Source organism: Trematomus bernacchii, unplaced genomic scaffold (genome assembly GCF_902827165.1).
Source record: "Trematomus bernacchii unplaced genomic scaffold, fTreBer1.1, whole genome shotgun sequence".
Lineage (NCBI taxonomy): Eukaryota > Metazoa > Chordata > Actinopteri > Perciformes > Nototheniidae > Trematomus > Trematomus bernacchii.
In genome coordinates this window covers 895,413-915,256 of record NW_022987562.1, presented here as the reverse complement: position 1 = coordinate 915,256, position 19,844 = coordinate 895,413, and the positions used below count along the sequence as shown (strand labels likewise).

At 42.2% G+C, this 19,844-nt stretch overlaps 2 protein-coding genes and 1 pseudogene across 2 annotated transcripts; all 3 read left to right on the top strand.

The window, feature by feature from the left end:
- The first annotated feature begins 812 nt into the window (after positions 1–812).
- On the top strand, positions 813–8,942 carry LOC117477469 (annotated as a pseudogene).
- A 1,329-nt stretch (positions 8,943–10,271) lies between these two features.
- LOC117477471 (cyclin-dependent kinase 20-like) lies at positions 10,272–15,529 on the top strand. Its single transcript, XM_034124147.1, is given in 12 exon segments — positions 10,272–10,429; positions 11,237–11,313; positions 11,835–11,948; positions 12,595–12,627; positions 12,629–12,688; positions 12,690–12,785; positions 13,079–13,200; positions 13,465–13,527; positions 14,119–14,242; positions 14,649–14,804; positions 15,160–15,264; positions 15,266–15,529. Coding segments are annotated over 12 exon segments (1,077 nt in total). The 5' UTR covers positions 10,272–10,389; the 3' UTR covers positions 15,353–15,529.
- Positions 15,530–16,723: 1,194 nt separating this feature from the next.
- On the top strand, positions 16,724–19,512 carry LOC117477485 (erythroid transcription factor-like). The gene is made up of 6 exons (XM_034124158.1): positions 16,724–16,761; positions 17,099–17,184; positions 17,974–18,241; positions 18,399–18,538; positions 18,932–19,057; positions 19,227–19,512. The coding sequence occupies exons 2-6, from the start codon at positions 17,104–17,106 to the stop codon at positions 19,359–19,361; spliced, it is 750 nt and encodes a 249-aa protein (XP_033980049.1). The 5' UTR covers positions 16,724–16,761; positions 17,099–17,103; the 3' UTR covers positions 19,362–19,512.
- Positions 19,513–19,844: the final 332 nt, after the last annotated feature.

The window sequence follows — 19,844 nt, the reverse complement described above, 5'->3', positions numbered from 1 at the left end:
ATTTGTATTGAGAAGAAGCATAAGTGTAGGCAATAGTACAGACTTCTTTGGGGTGGAAATCATGCTTCCCTTTTTTCAACATAGAAGACAAACATAACAGCCAACAAGAAATAATAAAGAAAAAAACATAGCATGACAGGAATAGCATACTTAATGACATACCTAATCATAGTGGGAAAGAACATACAACATAGTATTTCAGTCAGACAACTCACCTGTTTCTTTAAAGGTGGGGTAGGTAATTTTGGAGAAACCAGCTCGAGTGCGCTAGAATTGGAAAATACACAACCGGAAAAAATCTGCCACTTCCTTACAGAGCCCCTCCTCCAACACACACGAATGCGCACATGACCAATGAGGGCACGAGATAAGTTTGTGCACAGATGGAAGGCTGACAGGCAGGTAGGCCATCCAGTTATTTTAGCCGGGCCGGCTAAAATGATTGGTCGTGCTTTTTACAGTACTACGGCTTCTATAGATGACATTTTTTTATGGATTTTTTGTCAAAGCACTTAAGATATTCATTGCTATCGGGATGTTAAGAGCATTCCATGGAATATAACAAAAAGTGTATCTCGAGCCGGTTTCTCAAACTTACCTACCCCACCTTTAATGTTACATATGTTAAATATGTGACATGCATTAAAAAAAAGTACTAAGTTATGATACAATAAAAAATATAATAAAAAATAAAAAGTTACATAATTTAAACAAAATACACATCCTGTAACAGTTTTTAGGATTTAGCAGCCAGGTATATATTACACAGTTATAAGGTCCCATGGAGCTCCCCCCCCCGGAAAGGGAGGGACTTCGCCTCTCAGCAGAGGAAATCGAGTTTTGTTCAAGGGAATATATCGTGGAATTAAGGCTTCAAGCGCTGATTTAACTTCGAGAAGGTAGGGCAGGATGGCAGTTACTTTGGGAATGCCGGAGTCAGCGTGCTCTTGCCTTTTTTGGTGTTTAATTACCCGCCGACCGAGAGACAGTTGTCTGACACTTGTGAATAGATGGGTTGTTACCGGTGCTGGCGTAGAACTCGGGACTTCCTCTGGCCCAAAGGATATTAAAAGCTACTCCAGAATGAGGACGGACGGGACACCCGGCCACTCGTTCCGAGAGATGTGTGTCGTGCGGGTGCTGTGGCTCGTTCCAGCGGTGGCTCGTCACAGTGAAAGGCGTTTAGGAAGAGGGGAGAGGAAGGGGGACGAGGAAATGTTCTGTGAAAAGTGATCGGAGGGGAATTGAAGAAAGCTTTTAGTTTCAGCTACCAAGGGGGCTGCATGAGGAGAGGAAGAAGACTGATAAAAAGGTGACAGGAAAATGGGCACTCATCGTTCTTGGACAGTTCTTATTATAGGGGCTTGGCTCCTAAGAAGAATAGGCTATGTGATAGAGAAATGCAATCTTCACGGCGGTGAATGATGAAAGACATATCTGTGTTAAAAAGTGAATTGTGGAGTGGAGCAGAATCAGGTAGCCAGTATTATTTCACATGATTTGTGATATTTTTCTGCTGTAGCGACAAAGTGGGTCTGAGACTTGTCTCACAGTGCAACAGGCTCATGCCCAGGGGGGGCAATAGTCCCTGGACTATTGGTCCAAACCAAATCCATGGCGTGGCTTGTGAATGAATTATGGATTTGGGAGAGTTTAGGGCAGATTGTGCCGACAGGAATTGGATCTCTATGGAACTATAATTCACTCAGTAGGGGGCATGATCATCTACCCCCTACCAGCATCACCTTGTTTCTCAGCCCCCCCCCCCCCCCCCCCTTCCTCACTTATACTATCCGTTGACCCTTATAATCTCACTGCCTTCATCCTGTAATGCCTATCAGACCGTTTCTTCTTGTGAGTGTTTTTTGTTTATGTCTACAGTAAATCACTCCATCTTCCCTCTGTCTGCGTCCGTCTCTTTTCAGTCTGATGTTTCTTCAGACAGACGAACCCTGGGGGAGAGTCGGGGGTAAAGGGGGGCATGTATTCATTTATTTTTCTCCCCCCCTCCTTCCGCCCTGCGTTCTATACAGTCTATGGTTCTCGCCCCCTACACATCTTCACAGCTGGAGGTAGTTCATATTTAAAAGCAAGGCATGACAGGACTCAAGACCTGCACACATGTTTGAACATACACAAGAACACACACACACAACCACACACACATAATCATACACGCACAAATCCAGTCGAGCAGCACATCTGATGAAAGTAAAGAGAATTCATATTTGCATGACTCACCGTGTTGAGAGAAAATATACCAGGCTACATTCATCAACATAGCAGCTCCTCACACGGATACATGAGGACATGAAGCAAACAGTGAAAGTCTCTCATGTATACTATATGCGGGTGGTTGCCATGGTGGGGATTAGAGTATGTGTGAAACTCCAAACATGATTTGACTCTTGAGGTTTGATCTTGTCTCTCCTCCCCACCCTCCTCCACTGATAAGAGTCTATTCAGCATTCAAAGTCCTTGGCAACACCCAACTTAATGCTAATTACTACATTTTGCAGAGAAAGGAAGGGTGCAATTTTCTATCTAATGGATGACAAGGGGGGTACACACGACAATAGCGTACAGCAATTACATTCTACTAATGATAGCAACACTCACAACATACTAACTAAGTGTTTGGGTTATTCTTGTCATTGTAAGCAAAACACCTCTAAGCATGAAAATCATGAATAATTAAAAGAGTTGCAAAATTGACTTGGTCGATTTGGCTCGTTTGATACTTGGCTTCTTGGCGGCAAATTTTCTGCAGTCAGACTTTTTGTGGAAAAACGAAACTACCACGCCCTCAAATCTCAACGCAGCGCTGCTCACTCTACAATCTCCGTGTAATTGAACGACATCTGAGGCGCCAGTTGACATCCCAGTGGTGATAATAGTTTTTAAAAGCACTCAGAGACACTGTGGTGGGTCATCTCAACCCAGCTGCAAACAGCAATCGCAGGCGTGACCTTTGACCCTGTCCAATGAAGCAGGTAACAGGGCTGGGATTGGATCGCTGACGGCTGCACAGCGGACACCCTGAAGAAGTGAAATCAGGCATCTGCTTGGATGTCAGTGTGTGTGTACGTACGAGTGTCAGGCCACATCAGTCTGTGTCATGTAATTACACAAATGGAGATTTCTGATTAGCAGAACAGGTTCAGTGATAGGCATTGTTGATGCTTTTTGTCCGGATGTGTTGACCCTTGCTTGGTGTGTTAACTCCGTGCCTCGGTCTGCGTATACTGTAGGTCTGACCACATGGTGCAGGGTAATCTTTCTCTCATTCTGACACATCGACATCGCCCCTCCTTCTCGCTTCTCCACTTGTCCTCCCCTCACCTCCCCCCTCTCTTTTATGTTTCAGAGAAGAGACCAGCAGGAGGGCGTGGACCTGACCTACAGAAGAGCCGAAAAAAAGACAATAGGGACATACGAGGCCTCCCTGGAAAAGAAACAAAGCCTCACACTTGTGAGGTTGCCCTCTTTGTGCGTTCTACTGTACGAGTGTGTGAGCAGGTGGGACTTTGATGGGACAGTGAGCAATGCCTCACATGCAGCGACAGCAGGTTGGCAGTAGGGGGCAGTGCTCCTCACGCCTCCTCCCCCTCCTCCTCTTCCTCTCCCTTGCTGCCCAGCCCATCCAAGCAGCCATACACATACCCTCCAACTGTGAGTACAGATTCATATGGTACCATTCATTCATTCAACGGAAGCCGAATGTTTCCAGGGGGTTCAAAGATCTATTTGTTGTGCTAATTACATTGTTGATTCATCAAAGCCCAGCTAATAATGATCTTTCATCATGAGTGCAAATGAACTGAATAAGCATGTCTTTCTCTGATGATGCTATCGTTGTCCTTCTCAGATCGACCGGACCCTCCTGAACTCCTCCAGATCACTGAACCTAAGCGTCATTCAGTCACCCTCAGCTGGACTCCTGGGGACGAGCACAACAGCCCTGTTCTAGGTAATTACAGACAAACACACACACACACACACACACACACACACACACACACACACACACACACACACACACACACACACACACACACACACACACACACTCACACTCACATTTTTACGCACACACATGTCCCTTTCACTCTCTGTTTTTCTTCTCTTTTACGCTAAAACCGCTTCTTTGTTGAAAGGGATTTTTGTTGTTGTTTTAATTTCTCCTGTCACTGAGTAAGGGTTTGTATTGCCTGAGACACACATAATATTCAGACCCATATCATTTATCTCCCTCTGGCAAAATGATAGGCAGCTCTGTTTTGATTAGTTGTGCAGCATTATTAGTTGATCTGCAGTATCAGACTGATATAAAGCTCAAAGTGTCTCGGTATGACTTTATCTCCACTGAGTGTTCATTTATGTTTCTATTGATCCTTATTGTTCACATCCTGTCCTTCTCCATCACTCCTTGAATCTTCCTTTCTCTCTCTGCAGAGTATGTGGTTGAGTTTGAGGACCAAGGTTCGAGGGGAGAGTGGTTGGGTGGAGCTGAAGAGAGTCATAGGAAAGAAGTCTCGTACTAACCTCCCTTTGTGGCCCTACATGTCATACCGTTTCCGCGTCATTGCCATAAATGATGTTGGAAAGAGCGGTTCCAGCATGCCATCCGAAATCCACAACACACCTGCCGAAGGTTAGAGTCACTGTTTTGTAACCACAGTTTTCCCTTCTCAATGCAACCCCGACTGACACCACATTGAACTTTTCTCCAATCACAGTTCCAGACAATAACCCTGCAGATGTTAGGAGCGAGTCCATAGACCCCGACACTCTGGTCATCACCTGGGAGGTACTGTACACCTGATACCTGAACATATTAATTATCAGCAACAGCATCACACGTAAAAAAAAAAGCATTTGTTAATTATTGGTTGATTTTGCTCTCACTACAGGATATCGACCAACGTAACTTTAACGGACCTGACTTCAAGTATCGGGTGTTGTGGAGGCGAGTGGTGGGCAACGGGCCCACCTGGCACACCAACTACACAACCACGCCACCATTCACAGTCAGTGACATCGGCAGCTTCTCTGCCTTTGAGATCAAAGTTCAGGCTGTCAATGAGCAAGGGGTGGGACCTGAGCCATACGCTGTTATTGGTTACTCAGGGGAAGATGGTAAGATAATATTAAAAAAATAGTTTTTCAGCTAATTTTCTTTACTGGAAGAATCTCTCCTTCATTCTCACATTTGTCTTTCAGTTCCATTGAAGGCTCCACAGAATGTGGGTATTGAACTGATAAACAGCACTACCCTCAGAGTGAACTGGGCAGTGATAGAGAGAAAGACAGTCAGAGGACACCTGCTGGGGTACAAGGTACTGATCCTGTTATCCTTTGTTGTTGGCCTAACTTAGGCTGGAGCCACACGGGAACGGTAACGCAAACGAACCGAAATCGTTCCGCCACAAAATACACCAAAAGCAGCGAAGAAGACTTCCAAACATGGTTTCCATGGTTGCCCTTCTGTTTATTCTCCGCGGTGGATTTAGCAGCAGAGGTGGGGAGAGGCAGGGCTCTTTTTCTCCGTCAGCAGCAGCTGATCTCTGATCTCTCTCTCCTGTCCGATTAGACTTCACTCGCGTTTATGTCCATATCGATCAGATCGAGCTAGTTCTAGCTAATGATATGACTGCTTGAGTGTCAAAGGACACCTAAACAATAAGCGACATTTTGACCGGAGAATTTTAGATTTCGGCTAACGGAAACTCTGCCGTGCGGGGGGGGTCTGCTGGAGGCACCTGCTGGGTGCACTGTCCTGCGAGATACCGGGACCTGGCTCGAAACACTCGGAAAACTGTTGTTGTTGTTGTTGGCGAAACACATCAGCAATGACCCGGGTGACACGGGGGTGAGCAGGAGAGGTGGGGAGAGGCGGGGCTATTGCGTCATCCTTATCAGAAAATGATCGTATAGGGCGTACACACGGAGCCGTTTGGCCACCCAGAGCGTTTCGTCCGCAGATCTATCCACCTTGGGACCCGTTATCGTTATCTGCGTTTCCCTGTCGGCCTCGTGTGGCCGAACCGTCTATCTGATAGAGAACTGTAGCGGATACGACCGTTACCGTTCTCGTGTGGCTCCAGCCTTATTCAGCCTGTCCTCATGAATAATGCATATGTTGGATTTACAGCGGAGGAAGCCAGATCTTAGCCTGGCTTCAGAGTTCTCTTTGTGACAAGAAGAGCCTTTTTATTTTTATTTGAGATGATATCACTTTCAGGATGTATCCCGCTCTGGTCCCACTTCCTCCCTTTATCTCTTTTGGGTTATTAATGGATCAGCCATTGAACATTTTTGCCATACTTTATCCTATTTAAATCCCTTTAGAAAACACAGTTTTATTGTCATAAGAAAATAACAACAATGAATTCTGGCATTTGTTGGATGAAAATATGTTACGTTATATATATATATATTAAGCTGTGGTCGGGGACATTATAAAGAGAGTAACAAATCTGAATTTCAGTGATTTTTTTTTGATATTTTCTGAGATAAGAAAATCATCTGGGCTAAATTCTTTCAACTACAATGGCCCTGACACACTGTCATAGAATGACTCTTGATATGAAATCAATACATTTCCGGAAAAATTGTTTAAACATTCAAATTCCCAAACCCATGACTTTCCTTTTTAACAATTGTATCATAACTGATTTTGTTGCGCCAGGTTTACGTGACTAGAACCGGCTCCAGGGGCCACCACCGAGGGCCGGAGAGCCCCGTGGTGGTGGAGACCGCAGAGGAGAAGAAGAAGCTGATCAGTGATCTCAGACCGTACTCCCACTACGACCTGGCTGTCGCTGTGTTCAACAGCAAGGGAGAGGGACCCCCCTCTGAGACGCTGTCCTTCAACACTAACGAAGGAGGTGAGAATGAGAAAGAGGGATGAAGGGATAGATATTATTGAGCTTGCACTTGTTGGAGGAAATAGTTGACAGGAGATCAAAACAGTATTATAATTCCTTTTAAGCCATGTGCATTTTAATGAGGACTGTGTTGTGGCAATTTAGCACTCACAACAAGAAAGAATGAAACAGAGAGGAATCAATAAAACATAAACACAGATATAGTTGATCAATTATTATTTTGTTGGGCAACAATCAAATAATAACGAGGAAACATTACCTGCTCTCAAGCAGTCATACAGCAATGCTCCAACCCAGTCGAATTTTACAGAGACATATATACAGTAGGACTTCTAAAATGACGCACACACATTTCCTTTACATTAACTAACACACAACATCACATGTTTTTCCCTCTGAATGCCACACTTGTATATCAGAAGGTCATCATCTCATGACGTCTTTAGGAGTAGTTAACTAAGAAAGACTTAACTGTTTTTATAACCTGATGCCTTTTCTGTACTTTTTCTGAACTTGGCATCAGCTCACTTAGGAAACTGAAACTCAATATCACACATGATATAGCTTACCATGTGATGAGGCATAAGACTGACATAACAGCTGTTTGTGTTCCTGCTAGTTCCCGGTCCTCCTATGTCCCTGATGCTGGACAGCCAATCAGAGACAGAAATGACCCTCCGCTGGACGCCACCTGACCATCCCAATGGAGTCCTCAATGGATATGCCCTGCAGTACCAACTGAGTGAGCATTGTTACCCCTATTCTACAAATATCAGGCTACGGCTGCACGATATATCGTGTCGTGGCGATAATCGCGATATGCGCATTCACATCGCAGGATGTGCGATTTTATTAATTTATTTTTATTTTTTATTTGTTTAGGACGTGTGCGATATTAAGTAGGCAAATTAACTCAAACCAATCACCAATCACAATCAAATCTCCAAAGCAAACGGACACGGTGATCAAAGGTAAAAACACTGAATAAAGTAGTTTCATGTGTTTCTCCAAGGCAGTTCGGCGCTGCTAACCGAGCTAGCTCAGCTTGTTGCTCTGATAACTTATATTCATCCGGTTAAATATAGTTAGAAAAAATACCAATTGTATAGCATTAAAGTTCAAGAAAGGATGGTTTGCGGACAACAAAACGGTCTTTTTCTTCAATTCCTGTATTTTTTCATATTGCAATATATATCGCAGGGGGAAAAAAATCGCAATGTCAGTTTTTCCAATATCGTGCAGCCCTATATCAGGCACATCAATTCTCCTGTTTAATATGTGGTTTATGCTGCATCAAAGACACCAAGACCGTCAGCAGTGTGACTGACACAAACCAATACTTTTCAAATCAATAATGCTAGAAACATGTCAAAGCATAGCCTCCTAATGATGCTCATCAGTCAGACAATGTGTCACCAATAACGAACCATGTTGAAGATCAAGTTGTGATTGAATGTTTTTTCTGCTGTCGGTGATCAGTTGTGGAGAGTGAGGACAGCCCCCTGCAGTTAGAGGCAATAGACGACCCCACAGCCACTCACTTCACCCTGAAGGGCCTGGACCGCCACAGCCACTACCGTTTCTTTCCTGAAGGGGCGCACTGCTTTAGGGGATGGAGAGGCCATCATGAGGGAGGGTGCCACCACGCTGGATGGAGGTACAAACCCGATTAACACAAGACCAAATTAGAGTAAAGAAATACAGTCCTTCTGGACAAAAAGTGAGAGAATCTTTTTTCCTGAAACTTTCAGAATCTCTTTACACAGAGGGGACACATGTTTATGTATAAAAGACATGAAGAAGTGGATTTTACATAATAGGCGACCTTTAAAGTGTGATCCCAGGCAACATGCTAGCAGTAAATAGGGGGCATCATTACACCTCCAATACTTGGTCTGAATGATCAAGCATCAGTTATGTTTTTATTTAATGGTGTATATTTTTGTTTCTTGTACATATTTTTTTTAATATAAATATGTTTTATCCTATTGCAGCTATATTAATTATATTATTTTTCCTCCAGCCCTGAAGCCTCATCACCACCAGACCTGAAAGAGGACTCAGAGCAGCTGCCATCAACGTCACATTATAACACAAGTTACAATCCAAACTCATCAGCAGGTCATGATAAACAATCCTCAGTCAAATCATCCGGACGTTCACATGTATCATCAGAAAACAGCAGGTCTAAATCAGTTCTTAATCAAATGTAAATCCTCAGAGTCAGGCCGTTGTGTCCTTGGGCAAGACACTTCACCCGAATTTGCTCCTGTGGGTATTGTCCACAGTACATGTATGATATTAATGTGTACTTGTAAAGCACCTCGATGACTTTGAGGTGTGAAGATGGGCGGTGTGGCGCAGTGGGCTGATCAGATCAAGGGGGCGAAACCCGCCACCGCTGCGTCTGTAAAGCCGTTGTGTCCTTGGGCAAGACACTTCACCTGAATTTGCTTCTGTGGGTATTGTCCAAAGTACATGACCATTACATGTATGTCTGATATGTATGTGTAATGTGTATCTGTAAAGTGCTTTGGGTCATGGCGAAAAAGCGCTATAATAAATATAAGGAATTATTATTATTTTTAAAATATCCTGGGTATAGTGAGACACATTGAAGCAGAGACATTTTAGAAAAGATGCCACTACTCTGGGATCTGAATCTAACACTGAATACTTCATTTGTAACTCTATTCTTATACATTTTCTATTTTTAAAGTCCTCTGCAAAATGTCTGCACCTGTTCTTGCTCAAATAAACCACCTGTGTCAGTTGTCATTCATGGTGCTATATTATGCTAATATTCTGTATGCTTTGTTTCACTGATGTAAGGCTGATGTATCTTTGGCTCAGGTAGCACAAAAAAATGGTATGATGTTGGATGATACAAAAACTGTTGTTAATGTAAATGTAGTTCAATTGTTCAAATGGCATGTTCTCAATACCATGACAGTTTTTTTTCTCTCAGAAATTAACAAAAACAAGCACAAGTGGTCACTCAGGAATTAAGGTGTACAATTGTTGGGCTTTTTAACTTTTGCACAATTTAATTAATTCTTTGTCAATTTCATATTAAGAAAAGCAATAAATACGGCGGACATTTTGAGGAAGCGTCATTTGTGTATGAATTATTTTGCTGTATAATCAAATTATTAATTCCAAATTCTGTTTTTTTGTTTTCAAATTCAAGGCTACATTTGATATTATCATTATGTTATGACCGGAATTTGTTGATGATGACAAGTCAACCAATACAGAAAAGCATCCCAAAATGTTTGAACTACAGTGCAGGAAAATAAAATTAGCAGAGTCTCTTCTAGCTGCTCTAGTTCTATAGTGGGACCAGCTCGATGACGTCATTATAAACAAACATGGCGGACCCTTGTCGGCTTTGCATCTAGCTCTTATGACATATTTATCTAAAACCGTCCTCTTCGTTAACTAGTGTGTACTTTATAACAGATGGAACCCACTTATCTCTTTAGGACCAGTTGGACTAATGTGTCGCGGCACCAATAGCTGTTTAAAACGGACAACAGGTGATGAAATGTGACGTTTTATCAGAGCCAGTTTAGCTTGTAGGTTACCAAGGCAACGTTAGGAACAACAGTTAGATAGCCGTTTGACTGTATTTACTAAATGTGCTGTTTCTTTAGAGGATCGATTCTTTCAGATATCTTAAATGCCGAATCAAAGTACAAAGTGATAATGTTTGAGCTGGACAGTTTTAATAGACACAGTTATATCAAGATGTGTGCAGTGACAGCAGAGGAGGGAGAAGTACTTGTACTTGAGTATAAGTATTCTGATCTTGTACTCAGATGAAGTAACAGAGTGTAGGAATACTCTGTTACAGTAAAAGTCCTGAATTCAAAATGTTCCTAATATAAGTAAGTAAAAGTAGAAAAGTATTAGCATCAAAATATACTGAAAGTATCAAAAGTAAAAGTAGTCATTGTGCAGATTGGTCCATTTCAGAATAATATATATGATATGTTTTATAATGATTGATCATGAAAGTGTTCTCAAAGCTGGTAAAGGTGCAGCTAGTTTGAATGACTTTGTATACTGCAGGGTAGCTTGTGAATTTACTCCAGGTGGAACTAAAGTCTGATTCAACACTTGAATATATTTCACATCATTAATCCACATCTGTAAAGTAACTAAAGGGATTAAATACATGTAGTGGAGTAAAAGTACACCATTTACCTCTGAACTGTAGTGGAGTAGTAGAACAAAGTATCAGAAAATGTATATACTCGGGTAAAGTACTTCTGTCTCTAAATTGTAAGTACAGTACTTGAGTAAATGTACTTATCTACTTTACACCACTGCGTGACAGGAAGACATGGAGCAGTACAGTATTCTGGGTCGGATCGGAGAAGGAGCTCACGGCATCGTCTTCAAGGCAAAGCACATCGAGGTAAACAACTGGTCAACAACACAAACAATTAGTGTTGTTTACAGCTTTATCACTTAATCAATTGGTTGATTTGATGCAAGACAGAACATTTTATTTTCCAAAACTATCTTTACTGTTAGTTTTGGACTGATTGTCAGACAAAACAAGACATTTTAATATGTTAAACTTGGGGAAGATATACCTGGACACTTTAAAAAAAAAAATTCACTTGTTTTGAATCAGAGAAAAGAGGGATTTTATTGTTATCCATCTGTGTACAGTCCAAAAAAAAGAGAAACAGAAATGTGTTTTCCTAGTTCTCGTTAAAAATATAAATGTAGCCTGTTTCTTGAAATCAGACACAACTTCATGTTACTCTCCGACCAATTGAATGAACACACAGACTGACCCCTGGTGTCAGAAAATAATACTTACATCCTGAAGGGAAGAGGACCATATAGCAGTTACTAAATCTGTGCATATTACTCTCAGTTATTTTCTTTATTGATTGTGAAAGTACAGATTTGTGTGTTTTGTGTCAGACAGGAGAGACGGTGGCCCTAAAGAAAGTGGCTCTGAGGCGGCTGGAGGACGGCATCCCAAACCAGGCTCTGAGGGAGATCAAGGCTCTGCAGGAGATCGAGGACAATGAGCATGTGAGCTAGTCACAGGACGCCATCTTACCCTCTCATTATTCCTGTGACCTTCACAGTGACATCCTATCGTTAACATACAGAATAAGAGGTGGACGGTAGCCATAAGACAGCAGTACTTTTAAATCTCATCAAAGTTTTTTTATTTATTTTTGTATTAATCAATTTATTGAACATGTCGGAAACATTTTTTATAATAATAATTATAACAAAGAGATGCAAAAAAACAAAAAAACGTTCAAGGTGCAAACAAATTAAAATAAATACATTCTCAAATAGTCTCTGTCATGTTCAACAGGGGCAAGAAGAAGCTTAAAAAAACTTTTCTGGTCCTCCCCCCTCTAGCGTACATTTTTCTCGAAAATAAAAGATTAGGTCATTGTCATCAGCGTCTAGTTCGTCAAACAAATACTTTTTAGAAAATAAATAACTTTTACAATGACAAGAAATAACAAGTATGAGTTCACAGGTCCTTCTCATAACCATTAATGATTTGGTTTCTAAATACTAGTTTTAGTTTTGATAAACTTGTACAATATTTCAGCTCATCATTACTGCTATTCCACAACCTTTTGTTGTGATGCACTGAAGTTTTGAATTTGTTCGTATGGAAGGTTTTTCCCACTCTCCTCCTCCTCCTCTTCCTCAGGTGGTGAAGCTGAAGGACGTCTTCCCTCACGGTACAGGGCTTCGTCCTGGTGTTTGACTTCATGCTCTCAGACCTGTCCGAGGTCATCAGAACTCTCAGCGACACCTCTGACCCCGGCACAGGTCAAAGGTTACATGATGATGCTGCTGAAGGGCGTGGCCTTCCTGCATCACAACAACATCATGCACCGGGTGAGAGGAGGGTACGGGGATGGAGGAAAGGAAGATTCATTTTTCATTTTGACCCGAGTTTTGGTTTTTGAAGCCCCTCAGAATAAAAACCCAGACAATAGCTCTTACTGACGGTGTGTGTGTGTGTGTGGTGTGTGTGTGTGTGTGTGTGTGTGTGTGTGGTGTGTGTGTGTGGTGTGTGTGTGTGTGTGTGTGTGTGTGTGTGTTGTGTGTGTGTGTGTGTGTGTGTGTGTGTGTGTGTGTGTGTGTGGGTGTGTGTGTGTGTGTGTGTGTGTGTGTGTGTGTGTGTGTAGGATCTGAAGCCAGCGAACCTCCTCATCAGTTCTTCAGGTCATCTGAAGATCGCAGACTTTGGTTTGGCCAGATTGTTCAGTGATCTGGGAGACAGACTGTACAGCCATCAGGTGGCCACCAGGTACCACACACACATTTTTATTTATTATTAGATACTTTTTTTAGGCAACATTTATATGTTTTATGGGGTGTAAGCTGGGAGGTATTGTTGCAAACGTCCCACACTAACACAATATTTAGTTTATTACAAATACACACACACAACATCTGAAACGGGTAAAACCAGCTTTACATTGTCATTTTTGGATGTAGTCCGTGTCACTTCCATAAGAAAGCTACATGTAAAATGTGTAATAATGCAGTATTTAATATTTGTGGTGTTCAGGTGGTACAGAGCTCCTGAGCTGCTGTACGGAGCCAGAAAGTACGACGAGGGAGTCGATCTGTGGTGAGAAAACTACTGAAAATACTGAAAAAAACCCTGAATACCTGCTACATAAACATAATAAATACACATATTAAATGAAAAAAGTAACACAAATTGAATGATGCAGTGCACTACCGCAGAGCTCAGCAGCAGGTGGAGCTATTGACACATGCAGAAGAAGGGAATACATTCGAAGAAATCTTACTTCCTGTAGTCCTTCAGAATAAAAGCCCTGTGTGTGTGTGGGTGTGTGTGTGTGTGTGTGGTGTGTGTGTGTGTGGTGTGTGTGTGTGGGTGTGTGTGTGTGTGTGTGTGTGTGTGTGTGTGTGTGTGGTGTGTGTGTGGTGTGTGTGTGTGTGTGTGTGTGTGTGTGTGTGTGTGTGTGTGTGTGTGTGTGTGTGTGTGTGTGTGTGTCCTGTCTGTCTGTCTGTCTGTCTGTCTGTCTGTCTGTCTGTCTGTCTGTCTGTCTGTCTGTCTGTCTGTCTGTCTGTCTGTCTGTCTGTCTGTCTGTCTGTCTGTCTGTCTGTCTGTCTGTCTGTCTGTCTGTCTGTGTGTGTGTGTGTGTGTGTGTGTGTGTGTGTGTGTGTGTGTGTGTGTGTGTGTGCATTTCAGGGCGGTGGGCTGTATTTTCGGGGAGCTGCTGAATGCGTCTCCTCTGTTTCCGGGAGAGAACGACATCGAGCAGCTGTGTTGTGTCCTCAGAGTCCTGGGAACACCGACTCAGGACAGCTGGCCTGTAAGATCCATAATCAGCAGACACGAGGCCTCATAAATCCATACATATACATCTAAACTGACATAGACATTTAGGTGGTAACATAACATATGAAATGTTCATAAGTTTAACTATAGTTAAAGTGACATCTGACAATATAATTGTTGCTCTCTGCAAACCGTGCCATGGAGACACAGAATAAATATCCTTCTGTTCATCGATTTCAGATGACCAAGTTACTTCAGATCAATATACAGTACATATCAATGTTATATGCAATCAGTTGTGCTCAAATGTAATGATGCAAACTTCAGTCACCATTGGTCAAGTCCGTTCAGTTTTTTAATTACATCTAATTTAAGTTAAATATGTACTTCTGTGACAACATCATTGTTTGATGCTCTCTGTGTTTTGCGTCTCTCTCCAGGAGATCGTGGAGCTGCCAGATTACAATAAAATCACCTTTAAGGAGAATCCACCGATCCCATTGGAGGAGATCGTCCCCGACACGTCTCCTCAGGCCGTCGACCTGCTCAACAAGTTCCTGGTTTATCCGTCCAAACAGCGCTGCTCCGCCAGAAAGGTAGGAAACAGGAAGTGACGTGTATTAGATACAGAAGATGGAGTTCCTCAGGACTCCCCATTAGGTCCCATTCCCTTTCCGGTGTAAATGTATTCACATTTTAGTCCAGAAACAAATTCATTCTATAACTTCACTGTTTACGGACCCTTTGTCATAATACTGTGTTGGTACTGCATTTCGCCCACTCTTGAATTGCATTGTGGGAAAAGTAGAATGCAGGATATCTCCCCCTTTGATGCTCATATTTGGACCAATCTGTTTTTGATCTGTTCAAGGAACTGGACAGCAGGCAGATTGATGAGTTTGATTAGTTGATTAATTGATTGGTTAATTGATTGGTGGTCCTCCTCTGCAGGCTCTCCTCCATCCGTACTTCTTCTCCTCTCCTCTTCCTGCTCACCACTCAGAGCTGCCCATCCCTCAGAGGGGGGGTCGACCCCCCCCGCCAGCGGCTGCAGGCTCCGCCCCCTGACTTCTCTGTGGACCTGCCCCTGCAGAACAGCGTGGTAGACCCTGCGCTGCTGCAGGGACACGCTTCCTGTCTCTGAACGACCAATCAGATTCCTCTCACATTGTATTTTTATTTATTTTTGTTGTGTTTCATTGACGTGATTTGTTGATGAGCCTGTACATATCATTGTTCTTTCATCACATTTCCTGTTGCTCTTCACTCAAACTTTCATAAAGTATTTCTGCGGTGAATAAAACAAGATTATAATATAATACATGAACGTGTGAAAGAGACTTTTATTAACTCTACAAGGACGTATCATTACTATGGAAGTCCTCTCTGTTGCTGTTAAGCAGGCGTTGACACAAAGGTCATGTTACAAAATAAGACTTATAATTTCTGAACAAAAATGTACTGTGAATATTTTTACATGCAGCTGATGTTGAAGCACACACACACACACACACACACACACACACACACACACACACACACACACACACACACACACACACACACGCCGTCAGTCCGAGCTGTTGTCTGGGTTTTTATTCTGAGGGGCTTCAAAAACCAAAACTCGGGTCAAAATGAAAAATAAATCTTCCTTTCCTCCATCCCCGTACCCTCCTCTCACCCGGTGCATGATGTTGTTGTGATGCAGGAAGGCCACGCCCTTCAGCAGCATCATCATGTAACCTTTGACCTGCGCCGGGGTCAGAGGTCGCTGAGAGTTCCTGATGACCTCGGACAGGTCTGAGAGCATGAAGTCAAACACCAGGACGAAGCCCGTACCGTGAGGGAAGACGTCCTTCAGCTTCACCACACAACAGTAATGATGAGATGAAATATTGACACTTTAATATCTTATTCAATCTCATTTGTAAGGTTCCTTAAGCCTTTTTATTCTGAACCACCAGACAGAGAGTGTAGAAGAGACAAAGCAATGATAACAGCAACAATACAAACAACGGTAACCATGTGGAAATGTATTGGTGATACAATGCAAAGCCACACCTCACAAAAGAAAATGTAATTTACAGGTCCCTATAATTAAATGCAAGAACAACAAATAGTTGCCAAACATGAACAGCTCCATGCTACAAGCTACAAGTATTGCAGACATTTTTTTTGTTGAAATATTGCATCATTAATAATGCTATACTTTGTTCAAGTTGGCACCATATATATTTACTTTTTAATACAAAAGTGCTATATTAACTATGCGATATAGATACTGATTGCTGATATTTCTCTTTGCACAGGAGTAGAACAAGCACAACGTAGCAGAAGATAGAAATACTCAAGTAAAATACCCTGATAGTTATACTTCAGTATTCGGGTTTTTGGTCAAATGCTTAAAATAAATGAAAAAAGGTGCCTTTTGTGTCATTTGTCAAGAAATTGAAAAAGGAACTTGACGCAAACTGTGCCCCCTCCCTCACTTCCTGTTTCTCCCTCAGAGCATCAGTCAAAGTTTACCGGAGACAAATAAGCTCCTGCAGCTCTGTGAGTATCAGCACCGCTCTCATATCAGCCGTCTGTTCTATCTTTTATTTCATTTGGACCTTTTTGTTTTAACTTTAAGTTGTATCTTTTTTCTCTGTGCTATGAAGGTCATTATTTGTTTGTCCTTTATCTTGTTTTTTTAATTAATTATCTCTTTGTTTTAAACTTTTTAAAATCATGTATTTGTTGTCTTTTACCACTTATTTTATTATTTTCATTTTATTTTTTTCTCTGTCCCTCTTATATTTGTGTCACTTCTCATTACACACAGTTTGATTTACATATGTTTCTGATAATTGTTTAGAGCTCTCACTCCGTCTCTCATTTCTCCACACAGTGACGATGTCAGATTATTTGCAGCTCTCTGATTGGTCCCCGACTGTTATAACAACTTCGTACGAAACATCAATGTTCAACACAAAGGTCAGAATCACTTCTAACACTCACTCTGGTTCATACTGAGCCCCTGTATGGACATTTAAGTGCTTTGGACCAAACCTCCTCTTGTTCAAATGCACTTCATTTTTACTTAATGTTACCAACCAAACCTGCTTACCAGTTTAACCCGTGTTTCTATCAGATTTGAGGGGGTTTTGAGCTCATAGTTTAAGTCAGTTTTACCGAGGGAAAGACTTAACATAGACAGCAAAGATAAACACAAATCAACAATGCTTTAATGAAGTGAGAAACAAAGGAAAGGTATATATTTATATATATATATATATATATAGGGAAGCGTGTGGCGCAGTGGACTAGTGCGGTGGTGTTGGGATCAGGTTCAAACCCCACTGCAGTCAGCATGTCGTTGTGTCCCTGGGCAAGACACTTCACCCCAAATTGCTCCTGTGGGGATTGTCCTCAGTATTGAGTGTGTAAGTCGCTTTGGATAAAAGCGTCTAACAAGTGACATGTAATGTAATAATATTTTATTAGAAACAGAAAACTATGGATGTTTTTACCTAAAAATTCAGAGGAGCTAGGGGACTGTCTTTAACTCATGAGTTGTGTCTGTTTATTGACTTAATTTTGTTCACACTTCTCTTACTATAGTTAAGACTTATCAACAAGTTTATTATGAATTTTGGACCTCCAAGGCTGCCATAGTTGTTTAAACCTGCTAGAGGGGACATCTGATAGAGAACAAAAAAGCTTATTCTGCTCCCATACAGGTATGTATTCCGTTCCTAATGCATATAAATCTGTTTCTTGCAGGTTAGCCCCGCCCCTTCACACACCTTCCTCCAATCACCAAGCATCTCCCATGAGGCGGAGCGGCACAACTTCATGAACTTGTTGGACGACTCCAGCTGTCAATCACTCAGCTCTGCTTATTCCTCTTTATATGGTCATCCTGCTGTGACTCCACCCCCTACACCTGGATGGAACGGTTACTATGGCAACTGTTACCCCTCGCCATCCTCCTTCTCTAATGATTGGTCGTTACCTGAAAGTCTGTCGTGGGGGCGGGGCCAAGCACCAGGTGAGCAATACACCTGTCTGACCTGCACCTGTCTGTGTGTTTGACACAGGATATTCATGTTCTTGGGGTGTGTGTGTGTGTGTGTGTGTGTGTGTGTGTGTGTGTGTGTGTGTGTGTGTGTGTGTGTGTGTGTGTGTGTGTGTGTGTGTGTGTTCAGAGCAGAGAGTGTGTGTGAGCTGTGGGACGAGCTGCGCCCCCCTGTGGAGACGAGACGCTGCAGGTCGTCACCTGTGCAACACCTGCGGCCTCCGACAGACACCCAACAACAAACCACTGCTGAGGCCGAAGAGGAGAGCTGTGAGAGACACACACACACACACACACACACACACACACACACACACACACACCACACACACACACACACATACACACACACACACACACACACACACACACACATCACACGTATAACACACTCACATCTGTATGTTGTTGATTGAATAGGTGTAAAAAGGAGACATCGGGGTTTTAGCATCATTTAGCTTTGGCGCTGTTTGTCTTTGTGCTAAGCTATGCTAACCAAATGCTCGATTTATCTCTTTACTTCAAACTAAAAAGGACACCTCTGCATATCCTCGCACAGAGTTTAAAGTTATTTGGAGATAACAGAGAACTGATGTGATTTATGAAAATGTTTTGATACACATTTGCTTATTTAAATATAGTATATACTTACATTTGTTTCAGATTATGACTCAGAGAAAAGGAACTCAGTGTGTGAACTGTTTGACTGAAACTACAACGCTGTGGCGGAGGAACTCTGCAGGAGAGCCGGTGTGCAACGCCTGCGGCCTTTACTACAAACTACACCAGGTACTACAAACTACACATCACACCTGCTAAGCTAACAGCAGCTAATGTTCAGCACCACTGCTGTTCCTAACAAGCCTAACATTTAACTTCTAGCATCTGCATTTACGCTTTAAAAATCATAACGTGGTGTCTATATATTGAGATTATCCTGCTAACTTTGTCATTTCAGGTCAACAGGCCGCTGGCGATGAAGAAAGACGGAATCCAAACCAGAAACCGTAAAGTGACCAATAAGAAAAGGGGAGCAGGAAATTCGACCAATCAGATACTAGGCTGCCCTTTCTGGTCCCGCCCACCACCATAGACCACCATCACCATTCAAACAGCTGCCCTCTGACCTCGTCCTGACTGAGTTTCTGAATGTGACTTTCTGCATTGTTTACTTTGAACAAGTTAAATGTTTTGAATAAACCTCTTACTGGGAAGTGATTCTGTAAATAAAATATGTTTAAAAATGATTTCTTTCGTGGCATGTTTGGTTTCTTGTATCTGTTATTCAGTTTTCTGTCAGCCAGAATACAAACAAAAGAGAGATTGTTATATTGAAATAAAAATAAATAAAACAACTCTGTGGCTTTCCAGTCTTCCTACACAAGGAAAACTTCACTGGTGACCTTTCCTCTGCTCCACACACTGGCTGTTTCTCAATGTCGAGGACGCTTGCTTGGTAGCACATGTCTTCCGAGTCACTTGTTTCAGAAGCTAGGCAAGAATCCTTCCTGGCATTCGGAAAACAAAGAGTGGAACAGGCGAGCAAGTGTGCAGGTGTGCGTCATATGAGAGGCCC